General features: G+C 39.9%; 1 protein-coding gene across 1 annotated transcript in view; it reads right to left on the bottom strand.

Moving 5' to 3' along the window:
* Positions 1 to 339: 339 nt before the first annotated feature.
* LOC107292260 (exostosin-1) overlaps positions 340 to 26,429 on the bottom strand; it is a gene marked incomplete at its 5' end in the record, with an annotated part of 47,025 nt that continues 20,935 nt past the window's right edge. The window contains 6 exons of the mRNA XM_015821336.1: positions 340 to 853; positions 10,121 to 10,292; positions 13,066 to 13,226; positions 20,886 to 20,975; positions 23,899 to 23,994; positions 25,913 to 26,031. Of these exons, the coding sequence (XP_015676822.1) occupies positions 668 to 853; positions 10,121 to 10,292; positions 13,066 to 13,226; positions 20,886 to 20,975; positions 23,899 to 23,994; positions 25,913 to 26,031 (824 nt within the window). The remainder of the gene's footprint in view (positions 854 to 10,120; positions 10,293 to 13,065; positions 13,227 to 20,885; positions 20,976 to 23,898; positions 23,995 to 25,912; positions 26,032 to 26,429) is intronic.

Raw genomic sequence — 26,429 nt, 5'->3', positions numbered from 1 at the left:
ATGACCCTCCTCCTCTCCCTCATTTCACTGTCCTGAAATTGTGGTGGGAGGTAGAAAAGGAACAAGAAAGAGTGACTTGAGGTGGACTGGAGCAGATTTCTATCTTGGGGCCTTTGGAGCAAAACCACAAGTGCCGGTGTTTTGCCTCATGTTTTGTATTTATGAATGTGCTTTGCATGTTTCTACGTTGGTCCCGTTTTCAATAAACAGACACAATTCTCTTCTCTTAAAAGAACAACATATATTGCCTTTTTATGGGAATATTTTTAGAAAACCTAGCCCCTTTGAAAGAGTCACAACAACCAACACAATTTTGATTAAAGAAAGAACTCTGTTTTAATAGGGATTTTTTTTATCATTAAAAAAGTTTAAACCTGCATAGCAATCATTTCAAAAAATAATTATTTAATGTTCCATAATGAAACTGTACACAACCTAGTCTTGAGGGACCTGCAGCCCGTTGAGGGGGGTGTTTCAAAGCAGTCCAGCGCAACCAGTTTTCCCTTTGGGTCCAGAGCCGCTTGGCTACTAACATTGGCGTGTCGGAAATTTTTGGATTGAGTTGCTCTTGGTGTGGTCTGACTCGACGAGGATCTGGGTGGCTCTGCTGCGCTGGGCTAGGTGACCCATCCGATTCTCACCCCCACCCACCCCTCAACTGGGCTCCTCAAAGTCGTTCAATGTCTCGATATTTTTTCCTCAGGATGGAGACCTGATCTTTAAAGAGCACAGGATCGAGCCTCATCTGGGAATGGATCAGCGGCATATAGCCAAACCAGCTGGCAAAAGTGTTCATGCAGCTTTGCCTCTGAGCAAAATGATCTGGATCAGCCCACCGAGAAGCTCTGGAAGTCTGCAACAAAACACAAACAAGCCAGTTTATTCTTCAAAGTTTTCATAGTCCGTTTTTCACCTGGAAAAAATTTCTAGAACGGTGAAGAACCAGAGCATCCCTACCTCAGTTTTATAATCTTCACTGCCCCTCTATCCTGCCCCAAGCACCCACAAGACAGAAGCAGAACAAGGGAGAGGTCCAAGGAAATTATGTTTAGAATAGCACTGAAGTGCTGGACTGATTAAATAATTTGATCCTTTACAGAATAGTCCTCGGAAAAACAATGGAAGTGCCCATATTTCAGTAGCTGCTTAGAGGAGTAGGGTAGAGAACTTTATTTTTTCTTCATTGCCTACTCTTTTTTTTTTTTAGATTTTTTTTTGCCCCGCCTTTATTATATTTACAAACAACTCAAGGCAGCAAACATACATAATAATTCTTCCTCCTCGTATTTTCCCCACCACAACAACCCTGTGAGATGGGTTGGGCTGAGAGAGACTGAATGGCTCAAAGTCGACCAGTCAGCTTTCATGACTAAGGCAGGATTAGAAATCAGAGTTTCCTGGTGATTGGCTCAAAGTCAACCAGCCACCTTTCATGACTATGGCAGGACTAAAACTCTCAGACTCCTGGTTTCTAGCCTTAACCACTAGACCAAATGGAAGCAATTCTTACTGCCAACTGCATCTATGAGGTGTTTTGGGGTACAGGCCTCCTCAGCTCCAGTTTTCTGACTATCAGACCAATATAATGAGGATTAAGCAAAGTGCTCAAACCCCAGTTAATCTGGCAGCAGATTTAAACAGGTTGTTATTTCTGAAGTCCACTCATACTTTGTCTTTTCTCCAAACACTCATGGTGCCGTGTCTATGGAGATTCTCAGTCATCCATGTTATGGTTGTCCCAAAGGTGCTTTTTCAGGAGGCAACTGGACTTCCTTGTTTTTCTTTGAAGACATTTTGCTTCTCATCCAAGAAGCTTCTTCAGCTCTGACTGGATGGTGGGGACTGAAAGGATTTATATTCTTGCAGACAGCTTGCAGACATTCTTTTAAAGAATGCAAATGACCAGCGGTCTGCAAGTTTTTTTTTTTTATTTTTATTTTTATTTTTTTTAATTTGATTTATATACCGCCCTTCTCCCGAAGGACTCAGGGCGGTGCACAGCATATTAAAAACAAGTAACAATAAAATACCACAATAAAATAAATAAATACCAAAATAAAAACCCCTCTAAAACCAAATTAAATCGGTTTATAATCATCGACACAGCATTAATTTTAATATAATTTTAGTAGGGATTGATTTTAGGACCCTAGGTCAGGCCCGCTTGCTGGAAAAGCCATGTCTTGAGGGCGCGGCGGAAAGTAAGGAGATCCGGAATCATCCGGATCTCGGGGGGTAGTTCGTTCCAGAGGGTGGGGGCACCCACAGAGAAGGCCCTTCCCGTGGGGGTCGCCAGCCGACATTGTTTGGCCGACGGCACCCTGAGGAGACCCACTCTGTGGGAGCGTACCGGTCTGTGGGAGGAAATCTGTGGCAGAAGGCGGTCTTGGAGGTAACCAGGTCCAATGCCATGGAGCGTTTTAAAGGTGGTAACTAACTAAGTAATATAAATCCTTCCATTTCCCACCATCCAGTCAGAACTGAAGAAGCTTCTTGGATGAGAAGCGAAAGGTCTTCAAAGAAAAACAAGAAAGTCCAGTTGCCTCCTGAAAAAGCACCTTTGGGACATTCATGGTACCTTGTATGCTGCTATCTTCTCGTTTTAGTTTCACAACAATCCCACAGACCAGGCTGAGAGGCAGGGATGAGCCCAAACTCTGCCATTTAGCTTCAGGGGGTGAGAACTTAAACATGGACCTTCCCTTCTAGGGCCAACTTTCTAATCCCTACACCATAATTCTTCTCAAAGAAGGTACACAAGGTGCATAAGAACACAAAGTAAAAAGTACAGTGAAATTTGGTTTACCCGCACCTCAATGCAACAGCTCTGACATGCAACGCACCAAATTTCCTCTCCTAGTGACATCAATGGCATCCATTTATATCCTTTTCGTGATGATGTCACTGTTATAATTATGTAAAGTGGTGCAAATAACATCGTGGCACAAATATTTTAAGTCTCTGCTGTACTTTAATCTCTGATATAACAAAACTCATGGGACATCGTTCTTCCAATAGAGGTAGTACTTGACTTACTGACCAAGCTAAGCACAACAGTTGTCAAGGGAGTTTTGCCCCATTTTTATGACCTTTCTTGTCACAGTTGTTAAGAAAACCACTGCAGTTGTTAAGCGAATCCAGCTTCCCCACTGACTTTACTTGTCAAAAGATCGCAAAAAATGATCACACAACCCTGGGACACTGGAACTATCATCAATATGAGTCAGTTGCCAAGCATCCAAATTCTGATCATGTGACCATGGAGATGCTCCAGTGGTTGTTAAGAGTGAAAAACAGTCATAAGTCTCATTTTCAGTGCCGGTGTAACTTCCAACGGCCACTAAACAAATGGTTGTAAGCTGAGGACTACTTGTATTCTCCTTTAAAATCTCAAACAGAGGAAATGCTTCTTGTAAGAAAACACCTACTCACAGCTACCAGTCTGTAGAGTTACTAGTCAAGTATGATAGTTGGGAACAGAGGATGGGTAACAGGCAGAAATTAATCAAGCAGCCATTATAACTTTAATAATAATAATAATAATAATAATAATAATAGTAGTAGTAGTAGTAGTAGTAGTAGTAGTAGTAGTAGTAGTAGTAGTAATAGTAAAGTTGGAAGGGACCTTGGAGGTCATCTAGTCCAACCCTCTGCTCAGGCAGGAAACCCTATACCATTTTGGACAAATGGCTGTCCAGTTTCTTCTTAAAAACTTCCAGTGTTGGAGCATTCACTGCTTCTGGAGGCAGGTTGTTCCACTGGTTAATTGTTCTAATTGTCAGGAAGTTTCTCCTTAGTTCTAGGTTGCTTCTCTCCTTGATTAGTTTCCATCCCTTGCTTCTTGTCCTGCCTTCAGGCGCTTTGGAGAATAGCCTGACTCTCTCTTCTTTGTGGCAGCCCCTGAGATATTGGAACACTGCTATCATGCCCCCCACCCCTCATCCTTCTCTTCATTAAACTAGACATTAAACTAGACATTAAACTTTGACTCTGTGCCTTCCTCAACTAAATGGATGTAAAATGTTAAGACCCCAGGCTGCACATAAACTCAGAACAGCATCTTTGAAGCTTTCTCCAACCTTTCTCCATTGTTCCAGAACAATTTTTTGCCTTTTGGGGTCAGGAGACCAAAAAAAAAAAGTGAGTTCTAAATAGCAATAGCACTTAGACTTATATATCGCTTCACAGTGCTTTACAGCCCTATCTAAGCAGTTTACAGAGTCAGCATATTGCGCCCAACAATCTGGGTCCTCATTTCACCAAACTCGGAAGGATGGAAGGCTGAGTCAACCTTGAGCTGGTGAGAATCGAACTGCTGGCAGTCGGCAGAATTAGCCTGCAATACTGCCTTCTAACCACTGCGCTGCCACGGCTATCTAAAATCGAATCAAGGTCATTAACAAAATAATATCCGAAGAAATCTTGATCCTTCTAAGAAGAAACACAAAATTTCTTCCTTCCTCATTTGTGTGAGGCAGAGCGCACCCCCCACCAAGACTTTCGTCCTCCTAAAAGTGCAAAATGCAGACTTCTATAATCAAAAGAAATTTCAGATTGTATCCATTTTACCACTGAGCATTGAATCTGCATTTAATATTAGTTTGCAGCATTATATTGGCAGTAATAAAAGTGGCCTTGTTTTGCTGACATGCACATTGCCTGTGCTTAGCTTCAGGACAGTGAAAAATCGCTTGATTTGAATCTTTGGAATCAATGGCTCAGCGGGAAATTGTTGCCTGCTCGCCTTGGGTGAGCAGAGAGCTTCTGAAATTAGAAGTTAGAAATCCTCATTTTTGAGGGACTCGATATTTGGAACACAAACTGATCAAGGAGAGAAGCAACCTAGAACTAAGGAGAAACTTCCTGACAGTTAGAACAATTAACCAATGGAACAACCTGCCTCCAGAAGCGGTGAATGCTCCAACATTGGAAGTTTTTAAGAATAGACTGGACAGCCATTTGTCTGAAATGGTGTAGGGTTCCTGCCTGAGCAGGGGGTTGGACTCGATGACCTCCAAGGTCCCTTCCAACTTTTTTATTATTATTATTGTTATTGTTATTGTTATTGTTATTGTTGTTGTTGTTATTGTTGTTATTATTATTATTATTATTATTATTATTATTATTATTATTATTATTATTATTATTATTATTATTATTCCTGTTTTCTTGCTAGCATGAAATGTTTGAAAGGTAACTGTGAAATTCAGGGATTGGAGGACAAGCCAAATCCTATTGAATTCTGGATAATAGATAATCCTTCTGTTATTGTTTCCCTCACAGGCTGGGATAGCACATCATGATAAACCACAGTTTGTTTCAACCATGCCAAAAGTCAAAGTAGTCTAAAACAGAGACAGTAAACAGTTCACCAACCCACAGTCAAGCCAATGTGCATTGGGTGACACCAGGATCAGAGCTTTGATGAAGCTACAGCTAACCTTCAGATGTGAAGGGTTAAAGGAAAAAAAGAAAAACAATAATAGAAAAAACGTTTTTTAAAAATTCCATCTTCCAATTACAATTAGTCGACTTATAATAGTTCATATTTGTCTGAAATGGTATAGGGCAGTGATGGTGAACCTTTTAGAGACCAAGTGCCCAAACTGCAACCAAAAACCCACTTATGTATCGTCAGGTGCCGGGTGAGCGTGGCCCAATTGGGTGGGCATGGCTGCGGTGGTAACGGCAGACTGGCTGGGACTAAAAAGTTCAATCAATTCCAACTTTGCGAGATCTTTTTTTTTCACCGCGAGAAGTTGAAATTGATTGATTGATTGAACCTTTTTTTTTTTGCACACGGGGGCGGAGGCCTAAAGCGAAAAGGTTTTATAAAACCCAGCTGAAGGCCTAGGACTGGGGCGATGGCGCGCGTGACCACAGAGAAGGCTCTACGTGCCACCTGTGGCATGCGTGCCATAGGTTCACCACCACGGGTATAGGGTTTCCTGCCTGAGCAGGGGGTTGGACTAGAAGACCTCCAAGGTTCCTTCCAACTCTGTCTTCTATTCTATTCTATTCTATTCTATTCTATTCTATTCTATTCTATTCTATTCTATTCTATTCTGTTCTGTTCGAAATTACAACAGCACTGAAAAAAATGACATGGCATTTTTCACACTTATGACCACTGCAGCATCCCCATAGTCACATGATCAAAATTTGGATGCTTGGCAATTGACTCTATTTATGATAGTTGCAATGTCCCAGGGTCACCCCTAATCACCCCTCCTAATAAGCAAGACAATGGGGATACCAGATTCACTTAACAGCCGTGTTATTAATTTAACAACTGCAGTGATTCACCTAACAAATGTGGCAAGAAAAGTCGTAAAATGGGTCATAAGTCAAGGACTATCTGTATTCTGGTTCCCCCCCCCCCCCCATGCTTCACAATTCTAGACAGTGGGATCGTTGAATTATGAAATCCTTCCAATCTTCCATGTTTGAAAACATAAACCAGGAAACCCATGGAGATGTTTTATATATGGGCTGTCAATAATTACATCTTAGTCCATGGGGTTAGGGAGAAGGAGAACTGAGAGATGATTTAGCACCTTAATTCAGTTTCNATTCTGGGAATTGAAGTCCACACATCTTGAAGTTGCTGAGGTTGAGAAACACTGCATTAATTTATTAGTGCTCGGTTAGATAGAAGAAGCAGAATGAGATGCTGAGATGAGCTTTTAGGGGTTCCTTCATAACACTCAGAACACACTTAAATGACAAATGGCCACTTGTTTAGAAGATAAAATCACATTAACTGGTACGCTTTCTGTGCCAGCAACATCAGTGGTTGCTTAATTTGAGCCTTCTTCCATTTATAGTTTTTATTTCATTTTCACTCTCAGAAAAAAACATATGTGGTTTCCATTTATATCTAAAGTCTGGAATTAGTAAGTGCATCTGCATATGATTCCATAATATCTGTCCAGCCAGTTTGATCTAGCAAGGTTGGTACGCTATGGATTCCTCAAATTAAACAATGCCATCTATTGTGATCTCAGCGTGGCTATTGTCTGCAGCAGTGGAAAGAAGTAATCGCTCCCCCAGATCCAGATGGCCTCCACCCTCCTTGTGTTTTGAAGTTCTTCATCCAGGACTTTTGCAAGTGATTGCATGGGCTTCTTTCTTTTTCATCCCTGTCTGGTTCATGTTACCTTCTACAGGTAGTCCCTGACTTACAACCATTTGTTTAGTGACCATTTGAAGTTACAATGGCACCGAAAACAGTGGCTTATGACCATTCTCTACATTCACAGCCGTTGCTGCGTCCCCAGGGTCACACAATCAAAATTATGGCTTGTATTTATGACGGCTGTAGTCTCCCGGGCTCATGTGATGTTCTGACAAGCAGTCAATGGGGAAACCTTATTCACTTGACAACCTAACTTAATAACTGCAGCGGTTCACTTAACAACTGTGACAAGAAAGGTCATAAAATGAGGCAAAACTCCTTTAACATCTGTCTTGTTTAGCCATGGAAATTTTGGGCTCAATTGTGGTCGTAAGTCGAGGACTATCTATTTTCTTTTATTTTTGTATGTTTTTACTAGTGAATCTCCCACAGTTGTATACAAATTCAATAAATACATCATTGTAAATCACAATGCAGCATTATCAGGATAAATTACAGGCAGCCCTCACTTAACAACTGGTCATTCAATGACTATTCCAAGTTACAACGCTCCCCCCAAAAAAGTTATGACCTGTCTTTGAGGTTACAACTGCTGCACATCCCTCCGTGGTCATGGGATTGTATTTTAGGTATTAGATAACCAACTCACATTTACAACCAGCATCCCATGGTCATGTGATTGCAATTTTGCATTTTTTTGCTGATTTTGCTTAATGACCGTGTGATTTGCTTAACGACCACAGTGACTTGCTCTACAACCCTTGTAAAAACAAAAATTGAGTGCAGCCACATGGTGACCCACTGAAAGACTTACGGTGGAAATTCTGGCCTCCATTGTGATTGTTAAGCGAGAACTATCTGTATAGTGAATCTGGGTTAAACAGACAATGTTGGTTACCAGATATCTATGGAGATTCTCAATCATCCAGGTCATGGTGGTCCCAAAGATGCTTTTTCATGAGGCAGCTCAGCTTTCTTATTTTTCTTTGAAGACGTTTTGCTTCTCATCCAAGAAGCTTCTTCAGCTCTGACTGGATGGTGGGAAATGGAAGGACTTATACTCCTTGCAGACAACTGGTCATTTGCATTCTTTTAGAGTGCACTACATTTGCACTACTCAGGTGACTCTAACAACACAGATAAACCTCCAGGTGGCCTCAACGACTCTTTAAAAGAATGCAAACGACCAGCTGTTTGCAAGGAGTATAAATCCTTCCATTCCCTACCATCCAGTCAGAGCTGAAGAAGCTTCTTGGATGAGAAGTGAACCGTCTTCAAAGGAAAAACAAAAAAGTCCAGTTGCCTTGTGAAAAAGCACCTTTGGGACATAGTTGCCAGATGTTCCTGAACCACAACTTCCTGCTCCCCTTGCCTTATTCTTTAGGAATTCTTGGAGATCTGGATCAGCAACATCTGAAATGACTACTTGCGATTTGTGAACTACAGTTTCATCCACCCCTGTAACAGCAAGGAGACCTCATCATTCTCCTTACTAGGGTTAGTAGTAACAAACTGACTTCAAGCTGTATCTCTGAATTATTTCCATGTTTCAGATTAATTGCAATTTAAAATTAAAAAGAGGCAAATGCCTGAGTTTGTCTGCTAGAGACTAGTCTAGATGAATGACCTACAATACCTCATCTTTAGTCATTCCAACGGTGGCTTAAAGTTATGAATTAGGGCAACTAAGAATTACAGTAATAAATTTTTATAGAAATGGCCATTAAAGAACAATTTCACCAGCAAGTTTCAGCCACCTCAAAAGAAGCACCAGAAAAAAAAAGAAAGAAAATAATTCTAGCTGAACTTGCCCCCCCCCCCCCACTTCTCAAGCAAAAATCCTAATTATTGCAATTGGCTAGCTTTTCAGATTCAAATGTATGGCATCTGCAGGGAAAATTCTTAAATTTAAGCAAAAATGGAAAAATAGTCATCAACAGACTATACACTGCACCGCCATCCCCAAATTAACATAAGCATCCTATTCTTTGCGGGAGGGGGGCAGAGAGAAAAATTCTGAAGTCCCCCCCCCTGCATGTTCTTACAAGAACTGACTTTAAATAATTATTTCTAAAATAGAAAACCCACATCTGTTGCAGCACCATTTGTGAACATTTCTCCTTTCACATCACGATGGCGGGCTATTTTTGAATAACGCCAAGTTTTATGTTTTATTAAATCCATTCACTTGCAGGATTTTAATAACATTTTTAAAAAGACATAGCGCTTTATTTTAGATTTATAAGTGAACTCCTATTAGTACAGATTAAGAATAGGTACCATACATCTACCAGCAAGGGCTCTTTGGTAACCTATGTCAGCATCCAGCCCGAAAATCCTATAAAATTCCAGGATCATTCCGTTTCTAAAAGGTTTACTGTTTACTGGATACACTGCATGATTATGTCGAAGTAAAACTAACTCTGAGGTTCCAACACCAATTCATAGACTTAAATAATAATTTTCCCAGTCAAATCCCCAACGTCGTACATAATCCATATCAATAAATTCACTTTGTTATGGGAACTGTCTGCTTCAAATTCACAGCTGTTCTGGTGTCCTTGACAAGGCTTCAGATTCCCACAGGGTCTTCAGCTGAATCAAAGAAGTTTCATTTCTCATTCTTACCCACTTGAAAGTAATACCTCCCACCCCTTTATCTAAAGGCAAGTTGAAACGCAGAAGCATGTAGCTGCCAAAGTTTCACTCTTGACATCCTTTAGATTCTGGTGTCAGAATACATTAGTTGGGATTCTGGCAGGTACTCTAAAGTTGTTTGTGGACTTAATTTTTTGTGAGTTTATTTACAGATGATCCAACTTTCAGAGATGTGTGCTCTTAAGCATATGCCATCTTCAGGAAGTGTAATTTTTTTTCCATGATAGTTTTGTTCACTATTATGAGAATTGCTGTTATGGTAGTCCTTGACCCCCCTAAAACAATATTTTCAAACCAAGGTTGAAGCAGACTTTCTGCACATACCTGTCCCATCATGGTTTCCTTGTACTGTTTTTTCTGTGTTACTTTGATGGGAGGCAATTTTGTCACAGCAGACACCAAAAAGTTCATTAAAATGTCTTCACAATTGGCTAGTTGGTCCACCACGTTCTTCAGACTAGCAGGCAGGTAATGAGTGTACAGGTAGTGATAATATCTGCAACACAACAATTGAGGGCCTTCAGTGAGAATCTGGCAATGTGCATTCCAAGTATACACATTTACTTGGAATAAGCCAACAGAACTTCAGTGGAACTTGCCACCAAATTGGATTGAATGGTTTTTCAAAGTGTATGCAGGAACTAAAGGTCACAACAGATTTAGAAATGTAGGAAGCTGTCACATTAGTACTGATTGTAAGTCCATTCAACAAAAGTGTGGGCTGTTCCCAGAAATTCAGGCAACAATACAGCTGACAAACTGTCAATGTATCTTATGCACTGCAGGCTGGGACTTTTTTCAACAAGCATACTAACACTGCATCCAGTTCTGGTCACAATACCAAAACAAAAAAAGATGCTGAGGGTCTAGAAAGAATGCAGAGAAGAGCAACAGAGATGATAAGGGTTCTGGAGTCTAAATTGTATAATAAATGGCTAAGAGAACTAGGCATGTTTACTCTCATGAAGAGAAAGTTTAGGGGAGATACGATAAAAATCTTCCAATACTTGAAGAGCTGTCACAGGGAAGAGGGCATCAATTTACTCTTCATAGTACCTGAGGGTACAACAAGAAGCAATGGGTGGAAGCTTGTCAGAGCAACCTGGAAATAAGGAGGAATTTTTTGACAGTGAGAATGATTAATCAATGGAACAGATTGCTTCCCAGAGTGCTCCATCGTTGGAAATTTTCAAGAAAAGGTTGGGCAACTCTGGATTAACATAAGCACTCCTGCCTTGGGCAGGGGGGTTGGACTAGAAGACCTCCAAGGTCCCTTCCAGCCCTATGATTCTAAGTTGTGATCTCTCTTCAAACTAGAAGCAAAAGATCTGTACTTATATAATCCTAGCAGTGTCAAAATGCCCGAAAGTGTCTTCTGTGGGACTTCCTAGACTCCCTATTCCATTTGACTTTTTAACATCTCTTACATATTTTAATTAAAGATAACGAAAAGGGGCATGGTGCAAAGCAAAGCAATTACCCTCCAGCATAATCAGTATTTCCAAGAGTGCCACTGGGTCTTAAACGGGCCTCAGAGGTCTTTCATAAAATAAACACGGGGAACGTCTGGAGGCTAGGTCTTGGATTTGCATGTTTTCACCTGCCTCTACCCAAGATAAGGGCATGCCGGGGTAGAAAGAAGCATCTTGAGGATGCAGCAATTAAGGATGGGTACCATATAGCAGGTAAACCCATATTTTTCATTTTATTCAGTCTCCTGTGCCCATTTTGAAATGGCCAAGCAGCCATTTGTTGGCGTGCTTATGAGATGTTCTCAAAATTCCATATGTGCCCATCAGCTCAAAAGAGGCTGGAGAGCCATTCCACAATCCAGGGAATGGTCCAGGGGAGAAGTCTCTAAAGCAGCAATGGGCAACCTATAACTCTCAAACAGAGAGGAAGGGGTCCAAATGGAGAAAGAGGACAGATGTTGCACAAGTGAGCAATGATCTGCTTGCTCCAGGCCATACCATTCAGGCTGGAGATGACAGGAACTTTGGTACCAAGTCATATCCACCAGGTTAAAAAAAAGTGTCCAAAAAGGAATTATTGATGGTATCAGTTTCTGATGACAAGGGAAGTCCAGAATTCAAAATTTCTTGAAAAACCTGAGAAACAAGAGGTGCTAACATAGTGGGGCAAAGGCTATTTATTTACTTTATGTAGATAAAGTAAATTTACACAATTTTACTTTTATGTCTTTTGTTAACCTTATTTAGCTGTTTCTGGAAATCCACCACTCACTCTAAGAGATCTGAAGAAGAGTTGCAACATTAGCTGATTGTGGAAGGGAGAGAGGTAAGTTAAACTGTTTGACCATCACCCTAAGGCAGTGTTTCTCAACCTTGACAATTTTAAGGCATGTGGACTTCAACTCCCAGAATTCCACAGCCAGCAATGCTGGCTGTGGAATTCTGGGAGTTGAAGTCCACATGCCTTAAAATTGTCAAGGTTGAGAAACACTGCCCTAAGGAAACCAGACAACCATTCCTTTGCAGTGATATATTTTTATTTTTCAAAGGAGGGAGAAAACACAATGTGAACAACTGTTGTACAGAAAAAGACAGAGAGGCCTTTCTTTGCTTTTCTCTCCCTTATAAGCCCAACAAGCAAACGTGAAGACTCACAAACTGAGATGAATTATAAAGGCTATCCAATGTACAATTTGGTTGAATTAAGATGGGCAGTCAACCTAAACCTCAACTGGCTTAGGACGTGTTCATTCTCCCTTGATGCCAAAGAAAATTTGGGCAGATCCTTTTGAAGAGTTTAGGCGCTTTTTTGAAGTCTGCTATTGCCCTTAAGAGAGAGCATTCAAATCAAATTGCTTTTTTAGAGTACAAGTGACTTGAAAGAAATTGAGAAAAAACACACTAATGACTATCAGATCTTAAAACCAGGAATCAAAGTCATTATCTGCAGAAGAGAGACTCAAATTTTAATCCTTTAGGAATCACCCTTGATGTTTTAGCAAAACTTGCTTTGCAAAGTTTTGCAAAATTAAGGGAGTCAAAGACAAAATGGAAAAAGTAATAAGATATAGTCCAGGATTGTTGTGTTTCTATAATTTAACTCAACACAGAATAGATGGACAAAAGATAATTTTTCAGTAAATAAATACTCTCCTTTGGACGTCTACGTCAGGAGAAATAAAATGGTAGAAGAGGGCTAAACAGGTTGTCAATTTAATTTCTCTAGATAAATATAAGAATATAGTTGAACTCCTCTCGCCCCTTAAAACAGGCTTTAAATACCCATAATAGTCTTACTTGTGGTAAATAGCAGCTCCACTCAATACCATGGAATAGTCATTAGTCCACTTTGATGTGTAGCCCCACCTCTCTTTCGTGTTATCCCAAAAGTGGCTGCGAGCAGGATAACCCACAATCCTCTCTGGGAAACTCTGCCAGACAGTGAAGGCAAAATCCACCTGCAGGCAAGAAAAAAAAAACGACAAACCAAATGGATATGGCAAGTGGTAATCAAACAGTCTCAAAAATGTCAGCAAAACAAAATATTACCTTTTCACTAATTCATAATTTGCAATCTTGGAACTGTTGCAAAACATTAATTCTCTGTATTCATCAGTAAATTAAACTGACTACTTGACATTTTGCCCTGTAATTATGCACATTTTAATGTTTTTCCGTTAATAAGAGCCTAGAGCTCCAGAGAATCATATTAACATTTTGCCGGCATGACACAGGCACTGTAAACATTCACAACTAGTGGAGAACTGGGTATCTATAGGAATTGAATTGTTTGTTTATTAAGTGAACCAGTAAGGTGATTCTCTGTCCATTTTGTAGAGGAGAAAGGAAATGTCTCTTTTTACCACTGGATGGGGAACATCATGATAAAAATGATGTTTTCCAAAGACAGATGTTCCAGAATTATTAATTCCACATGCCCTTATCTGTAATCTTTTCTCCTTGGCTTCAGCTAGTGCAAGACAGATAATGAATATTTTACGCCCTACTACGGCTGTGGGAATATTTGAGCTGAAGATTCAAGCAGCGCAAATGAGGCCTTCAAACTGAATTTTTGAACCGAATCAAACATTTGAGTTCAATCGATATTATAAATACCATGATGCAGTCCAGCCCTATTGTGAAACTAGAGGTTCAAGGCATCTCTGCCGTAAAGATGCCTGATAGGAGATTCAGATCTTTGAAGGGTGCTTTCAATTAAGTTACTGCTCATTCTCTTCCTTCAAGTTGCTCAAACAACATGAAATGCTTACAGTTCAGACAAAACAATTATTCCTGCCACAGCTCTGATCACAAATTATTAATACATCAGAAAATCAGCAGACACTTTAACATCTTTTATATAAAAGCCAATATCTGTTTTTCCTGAAAGGATTAAAGCTAAGTTAAGGAAGGAACAGTTGTGTTAGATATAGATAAAGGATCCTACTGGGGTTTGTGAAGACTTCATCATAACAAATGAAAAGTTGTTCTTTTGACTTTAATTTTTACATTTATAAATACTCTTTCTCTATTGTTCGGGTTCGGGGGGCATACAGATTCTCAATAAAGCAACCATAAATCAGCAATTCATCATTAAAATTCTGTTTAACGTTTACTGTAGGTAGTCCTCAGCTTACAACAGTTCATTTCATGACCGTTCAAAGTTACAATGGCACTGAAAAAAGTGACTTATGACCCTTTTCACACTTATGACCGTTGCAGCATCCTCATGGTGATGTGATCAGAATTTGGATGCTTGGCAACTGGTTCATTTTATGACAGTTGCAGTGTCCTGGGGTGATGTGATAACCTTTTACGACCTTCTGACAAGCAAAGTCAATGAGGAAGCCAGATTCACTTAACAACCATGCTTCTAACCTAACGACTGCAGTGATTCCCTTAACATCTGTGGCAAGAAAGGTCATAAAATGAGGCAAAATTTGCTTAACAACTGTCTCTCTTAGCAACAAAAATTTTGGGGTCAACTATGTTCGTAACTTGAGGACTACCTATAATATGTATTTTCCTGGTGGTTTCAGGCAACTTTTTTGAGTCAAAGAGACATCCTTGGAACCAAAAGGGTGTGCTAATTCACAAAATGGCTACCATGGTGGGCATAACAAATCAAACAAAAGCCATTTACCAGCAGTCTGACTGTTGAGGTTGTTTCACACCATCGCATCTAGCTTCCTCAAATGTTCTTTACCCCATTAAGTTACTTTTCACTAATTTGGGGGCAGATTGGTGCACTTCCAAACAAAGTGCCTATGTGCCATTTTCTTCCCATAAGCTTGATGCTTTTAAATACCTAAATGAACTACGAGCCAGTTTGGTGTAGTGGTTAAGGCAGTTAAGAAAATGAGAAACTGTGAGTTCTAGACTGCCTTAGGCACCAAGTCAGTTGAATGACTTTGGGCCAGTCACCTTCTCTCAGCCCTAGGAAGCAGACAATGGCAAACTACTTCTGAAAAGATACAACAACACCTTGCCAGGAAAACTGCAGAGGCCACTCCAGGCAATCCCCAGAAGTCAACAATGAATCGAGGGTTTAAAACAAAAACAAGGAATGCCAAGGAACAAATTATGAGTACTTTGGCATCATCACAACCCATGTTAACTAGACACAACTCTAGAAAGCATGCTAGAAATTTTTCAGGCTGGCATATGGCAATATCATTAGACGGATGAAATGTAATGGGGAAATGGGTATCCAGTTGCAAATCCTTGTCAACAACAAATTCTGTTCCAGACTAATTTATTGCATGGGGTGTCTCTTCCATAGAGGAGATAAGAAAGTAACTGGTCTTTACTAGCCTTCTAGAACTTCCTGGCAAAGATCTATCCATCACCTGCTCCTGAGTGTTTCAATTGGACATGCCAAAGTTTAAATGTGGAATCTTCTGCACTGAACCCTTTGTTCTACCATGAAGCTATGAATAGCTACAAGACTCCTGGAAGATGTGCTGAAGTCCACAAGTCTTAAAGTTGCCAAGTTTGGAGACCCTTGCTGTAGATGCTAAATGAATTTTCAATACCACACATAAGATTCCTAGTTTCTTATTAAGGCTAATGTAGAGAACCAAATAGGGAATAATTGAGTTGGAGGGTGGGGGTGGGAGAGAAAGTTAGCCAACCTGCTAACCTCTTAAGACAGCCAACACTCCTCCTTAAATCCACATGGACTTCTAATTATGAGTCATAGAGATTTTGCCACCCACTGTGCAGGATGGCTTAATATTTCATTATATTAGGAATGAAAAGCTAAAACCTTAATTAAAGGTAAAAATGAAGAAGCATTTGAGGCTTTTCTGAGTTTTATCACTCATATTTGAAAGCTGGGAAATTACTATTCAGTCGGATAGGTAAGTAGATAGACAGACAGACAGACAGACAGATAGATAACCATCATTTAACTGTCATTTTTTACTGTGGGCACAATGACACACATTAAAAATGAAATTTGGTTGCTTGCTCTCAAAGTGTACACATACATAACACATATTTAAATATACTATATACAACATATGTATAGACCTAACCCTTACATGTAAGTAACATATAAATATTAATCACTGTCCATCTTGAATACATAATGGAAGGAGGAAGCTTTAGAGTTCACAAGGTTAATACTGTATGGAACAAAACTTTAGTAGTAGTAGTACTAGTAGTAGTAGTAGACATTCAGATATCTTGAGCTAATAACCCCCTTAATTTATTATTCAGGTTCACTGGGAATTCTGGGAGCTTTAACTTAGCAAACTTCCACAGGACATAAGATAGGAGAGGATAATTTAAACCAGGTTTCCTTACTAATGATCCTGAGTCTTGTGTGAAATCTGCAGAATGTAGTATTGGTCACTAGTATAGATGGTTGTTATAAAAAAGAGAGAAATCTGGCTAATGATATAAGATTGACACACCAAAATGGAACAATACATGGCATGGGAGAAATATATATAACAGAAGACTAACCAATTCCAAGCAAGCACGACTTACACAGTAAGGCAAGTTGACACATTTAGAATAGAGGGTTTTTTTTAAAAAGAAAAATGAGAGAAACTGACTGAAAAAAAAAGCTGATAAACTAACTTTAATAGATATAAGCATTACCTGTAAAACTTTAAAGCAAAGTGTAACTATCTAAATAGCAGAATTGTTGGGGAAAACCACATTCATTTTACAATGTATTTTTATTACACTATAATCTTACATGTTACATCCTTTTTGATCCCTTACTTTTGTACAATGCTTATGCAATAATAAAACTCACCAAATGCAAAAAAGAGAGATGGTTTGTATAAAGTAATTTAGATACACTCCATTTGATTCAAAATAAATTAGAATTTAACCTGGCTAAAGTTTGGCATAATTTAAGGGTCAGCTCATTATTAGAAAACAGGGATGTCAAATTAGAATCTACATAGAACTTCCAGATTCAGAACAGTTGGTTGAGCCGTGTGGGAAATAAGATGCTGATTGGACAAAGCTTTGTTACGATCCAGGTAGTAGGGAGATATTGTGGGGCATGTACAGAGACTTCTGAACCACTGAACTACGGTAACCTCTTGATTTTATTTTTAACCATGTCTCTGATAGAAGAGAAATACAGTTGTGTTTAAGCAAACATGGACCTTCAACAGAAGTTGTGAGAAGAAAGAGACATAGTTACACACATAGCCCCATCCTCTAACCATTTGCAAGAACCTGTACATTTGAGTTAATAAACATATTTTTAAAAATCCAGATATAATAGGAACAACTGGATTCCAGAAACACTGAATGGGGTTATTTTTATTTATTTATTTATTTGTATTTCGCTTTCATTATGTTTTTATAAACAACTTAAGGTGGCGAATATATATATAATGCTCATTTTTCTTCCTATTTTCCCTACAGCTGATTGGGCTGATCACCCAGCTGGCTTTCATGCCTAAGGTGGGACTAGAACAAACAATTTCCTGGTTTTTAGCCTGATGCCTTAACCACTAGACCAGGGGTAGGCAACCTTGGCTCTTTTATGATTCGTGGACTTCAACTCAGGAATTCTGGGAGTTGAAGTCCATGAGTCCTAAAAGAGCCAAGTTTGCCTACCCCTGCTAGACCAAACTGGCTCTTTTGGGTCTTAAAGTTTTGAGTCTTGGAAGAAGACTCTTTGTGCTATTTCCAAAGTAATAAATTCTAAAGAAGAACTTGCTTTTTTTTTTTTTAAGGGACGGAAAAGTAAGAGAGACACACAGAAAGGGAAAATCACACTGAAATTGAAGGAGACAATAAACACTCAAAGCTTTTCCAGAGCTGCCATTAATAATGCATTTCCAATATATTGCCATGTTATATAAATGGTCGCTCGTTCCCACCATCTCTTTACGGGAAGAGTTGAGAGAAATCAATACTCATCCTACTTGAAAAAAATTGGTTTTCTACATTGGGTTCCCTGATCTCCAGCTCCCTGCCCCCATCTCTCCATCCCAGCGGCCTTTTTTTTCTCTGCTGCAATCTTGCTTTTAGTACAGCAGTTCTGAAGTATGGAAGAGAGACATGTAACCTAGGCTTTGTGTGTGGTGCTTCTCAAAAGAAATATCAGGCCAGTGCTAGGCAAACACAGCTCTTAAAAACCAGAATATAGTAGAAATTAATACAAAAACTAGCTGTCTGTATGTATACACTTGTGAATATTTGGTATACATCCATCTATATCTCCATGTTACATTTGGCCCAATAGGACAGTCAACCTTTTTTCCTAATAGACCAAGAAGCATTGCTGAGATGAAACCACAAGAATTCCAGATGGAAAACGGAATTAGGTTGCCAGCAGAGCCGTGGTGGTGCAGTGGTTAGAATGCAATATTGCAGGCTTATTCTGCTGGCTGCCGGCTGTCAGCAGTTCAAGACTCACCGGCTCAAGGTTGACTCAGCATTCCATCCATCCGAGATCGATAAAATGAGGACCCAGATTCTTGGGGGCAATATGCTGACTTTGTAAGCCGCTTAGAGAGGGCTGTAAAGCACTATGAAGCGGTATATAAGTCTAAGATGCTATTGCTATTGCTTCCTCTTAGTTAAAACAGATACTGGGCTGTTCAAATCTTTGCAAGAACAGTATTTCCTTAGAGCTGCTCCATGAAGCAACATGGCCCCCTTGCTTCTAAGAGAGCTGCAGAAGTTCTACTGCATTGCAGGCCGTGCAGATCGTCTCTGGCCACATTAAGCAAATATTCATAAATCTCAACCAAGAAGGTATCTCTTACTTTTCCCAGTCATCTTGTGCAAAACTTTAATGAGCCTAGGGAGGAAACTCTGGGCTGTTTTGCCTTTACTAGCTTTGGAAAGAGACAAAGAGAAATCAGGGTACACCATCACGGCAAATCACATTTCAGTCACTTTATGTGGGTCTATTAGAGGCTTGGGGATTTTTTGAGTACAGGTAGTCTCCAGTTAATGATTGTTCTATTTAGCGACCATTCAAAAAAATCTGTTTGTGACCTTTTTTTGCATTTATTCAGTAGCAGTATTCTTGCAGTAACATGACTGGGATTCAGACACCTGGCAACTGTCAGACATTTATGACAACTGCAGCATCCTATAGTCATGGGATCACTCTTTGCGACTTCCACAGCTGGCTTCTGACAAGAAAAGTCAATGGGGAAGCCAGAAGTCAGTGGAAAGGAGCAGTCACATGACACTGCGCTTAGTTACCTCAGGTGATTCATTTAACAGCTGCAGTGGAGCATTTATGTGATATTTCATTTAATGACCATTCACTTAGCAATGGAGTTGCCAGTCCCGGTTGCAGTCATTAAGTGAGGATTACTTCTCTTAATAGCATCAGCATCTCACACTAGTTCTAGGTTGATTTTGTAATCTGGTGAAGGGTATGTTTCCATGATTTCTTTCTAGTCATCTAAGAAACAGGGCCATTCATTTCATTTGAACTAAAATTTGAGGTAGCTGCATAAATCGAGCATGGTCCACTTAGCCTTCACTGGAATAGCAATAGCAATTGGACATATATACTGCTTCACAGTGCTTTACAGCCCTCTCTGAGTGGTTTACAGAGTCAGCATATGGCCCCCAATAATCTAGGCCCTCATTTTATCGACCTCGGAAGGATGGAAGGCTGAGTCAAACCTGAGCCGGTGAGAATCGAACTGCTGAACTGCTGGCAGCCAGCAGTCAGCAAAAGTAGCCTGCAGTACTGCATTCTAACCACTGCACCACCACTATTATTCTTCATAATAATGAAGAAATCTGGAATATGGTCTAGAGCAGATTTCAATGAAAGCTAAGTGGACCATGCTCAATTTATGCAGTGCCACCTACCTCAATTTTTGTTATATTATATCAGTGATGGCGAACCTTTTAGGGACTGGCCCTGCTCCCGCTCCACCCCCTGCCCCGCCCTCGCTCCTACCCTGCCTGCCCGCAGGGCCACTCACCACCTCCAGGGCTTGCCGCAGATCACCCAGCAGCGCCATGGCAGCTACACCCTCTGCCCTGCCCCACAGCATCAACTGTGCGCAATGGGGCACGAGGGCAGAGTCTTGTCTACGCTGTCTGGCTGCCATGTCCTTGGCTGCACTGCTCTGCGTGGGCCATGCTCGGGGGCGACTCTCCTCCGGGGGGGCTGCTGATGAGGGGGTCGCAGGGGGAGGCAAGGCTGGGGGAACGGCACGTGTGCCCACAGAGAGGGCTCCGAGTGCCGCCTCTGGCACCCCTGCCATAGGTTCGCCACCACTGTGCTATATGATAGGCAGCCTTCTGCAACTTAGCGCCCTCTAGATGAGTATGACTGCAAGATTTTAGTAAGGGCTGTGGTTTTTCCTCTTGGTCCTTACTAGAAGGCCACTTGTGACTAGCATTGATGATGTTATGTAGTTTGGGTAATAAAACATCTGAAAGGAAACAACCAAGCTCAGAGAGCACCAAGAAGCCCTTAAATAGACTTTGGAAAAGGAAGGAAGGAAGGAAGGAAGGAAGGAAGGAAGGAAGGAAGGAGGGAGGGAGGGAGGGAGGGAGGGAGGAAGGAAGGAAGGAAGGAAGGAAGGAAGGAAGGAAGGAAAATCAAATACTAGTATGACTTGGGAGAGCCAGTTCACTCCACAGGTAAAATATCTCACCTCAGTGGTTGAAAGCACCGTATCTTCGTCGAGGCTTAGAACAGCATCTGTGACAATGTTCTCATAGGGCAGGAAGCGACTGCTCATCACCTGTAGGGCGAACGAGATGGGTCGATGAGAAGCTCTTGAGACTTATCTGCAGGCAGGACCTCCATACTTGAGCCCAAAGAGTTAACATTCTACCACAGCATTAAAGGGAGAGGAAGGGGGGGGGGATGGCTGTGAAAGAAAAGCGCTTCATGTGCAAGAACTGAATTCCTTTGCAGCTTATTGCGTCCGACCTAACAATGTGATTATGTTACTCCTGATTAATTTCAGCAAGAGTGGCCTTCTAGATTTATGTGTTCGCATTATTCCCTTACCCCAAATGTTGTCATGCATAATGCTCTAGTTTGATTTTTTGGAAATCAACCAACCAACCATTTTTATATAATTAAAAGGCAATAAGTCATAGCTATATTTAGGATATATATGCTTCCCCAAAGCCTAAAGTAGCATTTAGAATTCCTTCTTACTTTATCTTCATCAAAATCTGATGAGGTAGGCTAGGTTAAATGATAGTGACGAACGCAGTGCCTCGGGCTAAAATTCATGGCTGAGTGAAGATTTTAACTTATACCTCCCAAGCAATATCTAATGCTCTAACCAATATACTTCACTGGCTGGTTTTCAAAATCTATAGCTAGCCTTATACTATCGTTGAAAACAAGAAGTGACGAACAAAAGGAGTGTAAATTCCAAGTTACAACATTCCTAAGACAATACAATGTCTGTGTAGGATTTTGCATTAATCTTTTCAAGCCACCCTGACATCAATTTGTGAGCCGTAGTTGATACAAGAATATTGTTGGGTTCTCTTGAGACACTCTCGCTTCTCTGTGTGTCTATACATTAATTTATCACAGGCAGACAATTCAATCCATTTCTGCTGCATGCCATTTCTAGATGTAGTTCATCTCATTTCCACACCAATGTGCAAACTCAGAATCCCAAAATGTGCATTCCTAAACTTATTTTGAGAACATTTTTCTGAGAACTACGGCACAACCTTGATGAAGTATGAAAGCTGATTAGATTATGATCTAATCGGCACTGATGAGTGATGAAACAAATTTGGATTTTTGTTTTGTTCAGATTTGCTTCTTTCTTGTCACCCCCCCAAATCCTCTTCACTGATTTGCCAACTAACTTTTCTCATTAAATCTTCCTACTTCTAGAAGGAAAAACAGCAGCAGAATCTGTATTTTTTTTTAAAAAAAAATCTTTCTTTTGTCAGCCAAAACATTTATATTGGGTAGACCTATTTTTGTGACGAGTTTTCTCTTGTTTTTATAAAAATGAAGATGAAGTATTGAAAGACAAGGAATCTACCATAGAGTGCTAATAATGAGTTTCAACCATTCACACATGAACATAGCTTTTTGAGGGGGAAGGATGGTCCTAAGGCAGAAAACATTTACGGCATCTTTTATAACAATTTTTGCCACCCTGGGGTTTTTGATTGATTCAAATCCTGGATAATTCTCAGCAGTAAAGCAAATGGAGGCTATAATCCTGGGTGTCTGAAAGGTGTCAGGCTTGACAAAATTGTTATGCTTGAGCAAGTTAGCTTACACTGTAAAAAATGCCAATTTGACATTCTAAACATATTTTTTTCCCCATTTGCTGTGCAGGACGAGAAATACGATTCTCTTGACGACACTTCCAGATTTCTTTGTTGCCCCTAAAAAGCTCCAAGATTATTGCTTACCTGCACTTTTGAAACTTGTAAGATCTATTCTTTCCTTAGGCCCTCCAATACATGAAACAACACAACAAAAGTGGAAGGAGACAGAAGGAAGCAATCAAATCTGCCGAAGAGGGCAGCTTCAAACAGAAACCTTCTGTCTCTCAGCCCTGGAGTGAATCTCAAACTACCCTGAGATCTGAGTCAACAACTGATTTAGCTGCCACCTTATTGGCCATTTAGTGTATTGGAGAAAAGCACAGATATTACCTGCATTCTTTTTAGATAGATGAGAAATACCTGGAAGCTTCAATAATTTAGATACATTTTCCCTCCAATTGGGACATCTAATTCAATAAAGAACCATGAAATTGCATGAAACTGTAGAATCAGCACCCTCCTTGAAGTATGTTGTACAAGTACTTCGCAATTATGGAGAAGGAATAATGGATCTGATACTTTGCTACCATATTATAAACTTGCTTGAATGCAAAGTCAGGTGTAAAGTACAAGTCAGTTGTATAGCTATAACTTATTATAGTCAGCAGGAGATTTTTTTCATTGTTGCCTAAATCTATTTTTCTCTTCTCACTCCAAATCTACTATGCCACATCAAATCCGATAAATTGATAGTCTAGTATACAGCTAGGTCCTCAACTTAACAATCATTCATTTAACAACCAATCAAAGTTACAATGGCACCAAAAAGAGTGATTTATGGCTGGTCCTCATACTTATGACCACAGTAGCATGTCCACGGCCATGTGATCAAAATTCAGACATGTACTTACAACAGTTGCAGTGTCTCGGGCGGTGTGTGTGTGTGTGTGTGTGTATGTGTGTGTCATGTGATTGTCATTTGTGACCTTCCCAGTAAGCTTCTGACAAGTAAAGGTCACAGGCAAGCCAGATTCAATTAACAGCGGTGTGATTCAGTTAACAACAGTAGCGATTCACTAAAAACCCTTGCAAAAATCAGGCTCAACTCACTTAACAACTGATGTGCTTACCAACAGAAATTTTGGTCCCAATTGTAGTTGTTAAATCTCTTATATATTCCCAAGGCCCACTGACCTTCAAAATATGTAAGAGAGAGGTGAGGTGGGAACCAGTCTCAATTTAAAAAAAACAACAACTACTGGGAGCCCAGACGTATCTATGCAATCTATTCTGCCTCAGTCTGGAGGAAGGATGCATTAAGAAGGTAAGAAGAACCAGGGGGAATTAAGGCATGTAGCTGTAATAAAAAAAAAGCAAACAACAGTAACCACAACAATGAAAATGTACCTTGCTTTCTCCTTCGATAACAATGACAGGCACAGCAGTGGCAGGCCAGCGATGCTTGGCAGGGAGGGGCTTATCACAATTCCATAAGACAATGATCTGAAATGTCAAGAAGGGTTTTCCATTAGGAAAATGCTTGCAGAGGTCACAGCCTACAGAGGCTCAAGGGCTATCTTAGCTAACTGCTCTGCACTCTAGTCTAGAACTTCACAGCCAGAAACGAATGAAAAGACAAAAAGTCCCCCAATGAGATTTAATTCCCAGCTAGAGAAGAGTGGCTAATTAACTTTTTTTTTTTTTTACTTCTGCTGACTAACAACAAGAAAGTCGTCCCAGTTGGACGGGACTGCATTAAAAAGACAATCTGAAAAATATCTTGGACAAAAGACAAGAGACAAAGTGTTCACAGCTTGACATCAAAGCAGGGTGCTCCCATCAGCGGTGATCATGTTTTAATGGGAGCTTGTGTCATGATAACGAATGCAGAATTCAGCTTTTGGAAACATCAGGGCAGCTTTATTTGTCCCCATTCTCTAGGAACAAATGCAGAATGTCTTATAGGAATTGAACTTGGCTTCCTGGCAATCTCTGCAAGTTACCAGTCCTCCTGACTTAAAAGTCAACATGGAAGAGAGGAACAGAAGTTGTTGGATTACGTTATGAGTTTCAGTGTTTTTCACACTTTTTTTTAGACTTTTCAAAGCCCAGTAAAAACTGTATACTATGCAGAAATGTTAAGAGACTGAATTAGTCTCAGAGCAATTATGCAAATCTTGTTAATTGGCATAATTTAAACAGATTGCCGAACTTCATTTCTCTTTTATCATACAGCCTGATAATAAAACCAATCTAAACAGGAGAAGTGACCAAGTTTATCCATCTAGGATGGATTAGTTTAGTCTTGTTGCAAACAGGCTTTTAGCTCCATTTTTTTTTCAAGGAGCGCTCCTGCATAAACAATTTTCATTTTGATATATTTTGTACTGGTGTCTTCTAGTGAGGGTAGAGGGGCGAGTGGAAAACAGCATAAAATCCTGTATTCAGCAATAGACAATACTAAAGTTCAACTCAGTGTAAGGCATATGCCGCCAAGTAATTAATTCAGATTACAATGTCTCCTTAAGCTATGTACAGAGTGTAAGGATCACACTTGAGGATTGGGGGCTTCTGAAGGCCACTCAAGGGATGGGTGGTGATGTCATTGTGTCCCCAAAATGAGTGAGTCCAAAATGTTCGTGGTGCTTCTTTAGGAAGTGGATGGCATTTTAAATCTTAAAGAGATTTGAGGCATTTATTTTTATCTTTTGAAACTCACCACACCGGGAACTTGAAGAGGTCTACCCCTTAATCAAAGGAAACCCAATGCAAAAAGCTGGCTGAACATTTTGGTTCTTCCTAATGAGAACCATGAAATGGGCGCTGGGAGGTTTCACATGCCATGCAGATCATGGGCCATTCATTGCTCCTTTAAAGCATTTATTCATTTTTAAAATAAATTTTCACTAAAAGTTTTACCAAGAACTTAAAAACTAATACAAACTAATAAAAAGTAAAAGCAGAAAAGAGAGAAAAGAAAAAGGAAGGAAAAAGGAAAAGTGCAGAAAGAAAGAATAAAAACAAACAGAAGAAGCTTCTGATTTCCTTTGTAGCAAATATTAAGCACAATTACAGTTGTCTCTTATTCCGTGATTACAAAAGAAAGCTCACTCTTTTCTATTATACAGTCTTTTTCTAACCAGCAAAAACACAAATCAGAAGTGCATATTTTTCAATTTGATGCAAAAACTCTATATTGGTTTCCAGTCAATCATACATGAAGATACTGTTTTTTTTCTCTAATCAAAGAATTTAGTTATCTTTGCAAGTTCCATCATCTTTATGGGCTTTAACATATTTGATGTATAAGACGCTTTGCCAGTGTGGATGAAGATAAATTGAGAGATGCCAGTCAAACTTAGAGCATCCAGTGAAATATGGATTTTCAGCCAATGCCTGGGAGTTTGATTGTATTTCTCACCTGAGCACAGTGCTGGGATTTGGCTACTGCAACCAGGAGTTTCAGCACAGGTTGAGATTGGGACACCAGAGGAGTAACTGCATGGATGATGGCGGTGAATTTGGATGGGGCCTTGACTCCTGAGAAGAAAATGAGAGAAAATGAACCAGCCCAATCATTTTAAAAATTCTAAAATATTTTGGTTGACTTTAACCCTCAACACAAAGTGCACTAATCAGACAAATTTGTCTGAAATGGTATAGGGTTTCCTGCCTGAGCAGGGGGTTGGACTAGATGACCTCCAAGGTCCCTTCCAACTTTGTTGTTGTTGTTGTTGTTGTTGTTGTTGTTGTTGTTGTTATTATTATTATTATTATTATTATTATTATTATATGCTAGCTGATTCCATAAGAATGAACTTCCCTGAAAAGAAGACAATTTTGAATTCAAAACCAACTATCCCTTTTACCATATTCTGAGGCAAATTAAAGTAAATCTCTCATTATCCCATTTTTAAAAAAATATTTTTGCTAAATAA

This window comes from Protobothrops mucrosquamatus, unplaced genomic scaffold (genome assembly GCF_001527695.2).
Source record: "Protobothrops mucrosquamatus isolate PMUCROS unplaced genomic scaffold, P.Mucros_1.0 scaffold1309, whole genome shotgun sequence".
Taxonomy (NCBI): domain Eukaryota; kingdom Metazoa; phylum Chordata; class Lepidosauria; order Squamata; family Viperidae; genus Protobothrops; species Protobothrops mucrosquamatus.
The sequence above is the reverse complement of the archived record's forward strand: the minus strand, read 5'-3'. Positions and strand labels throughout refer to the sequence as shown.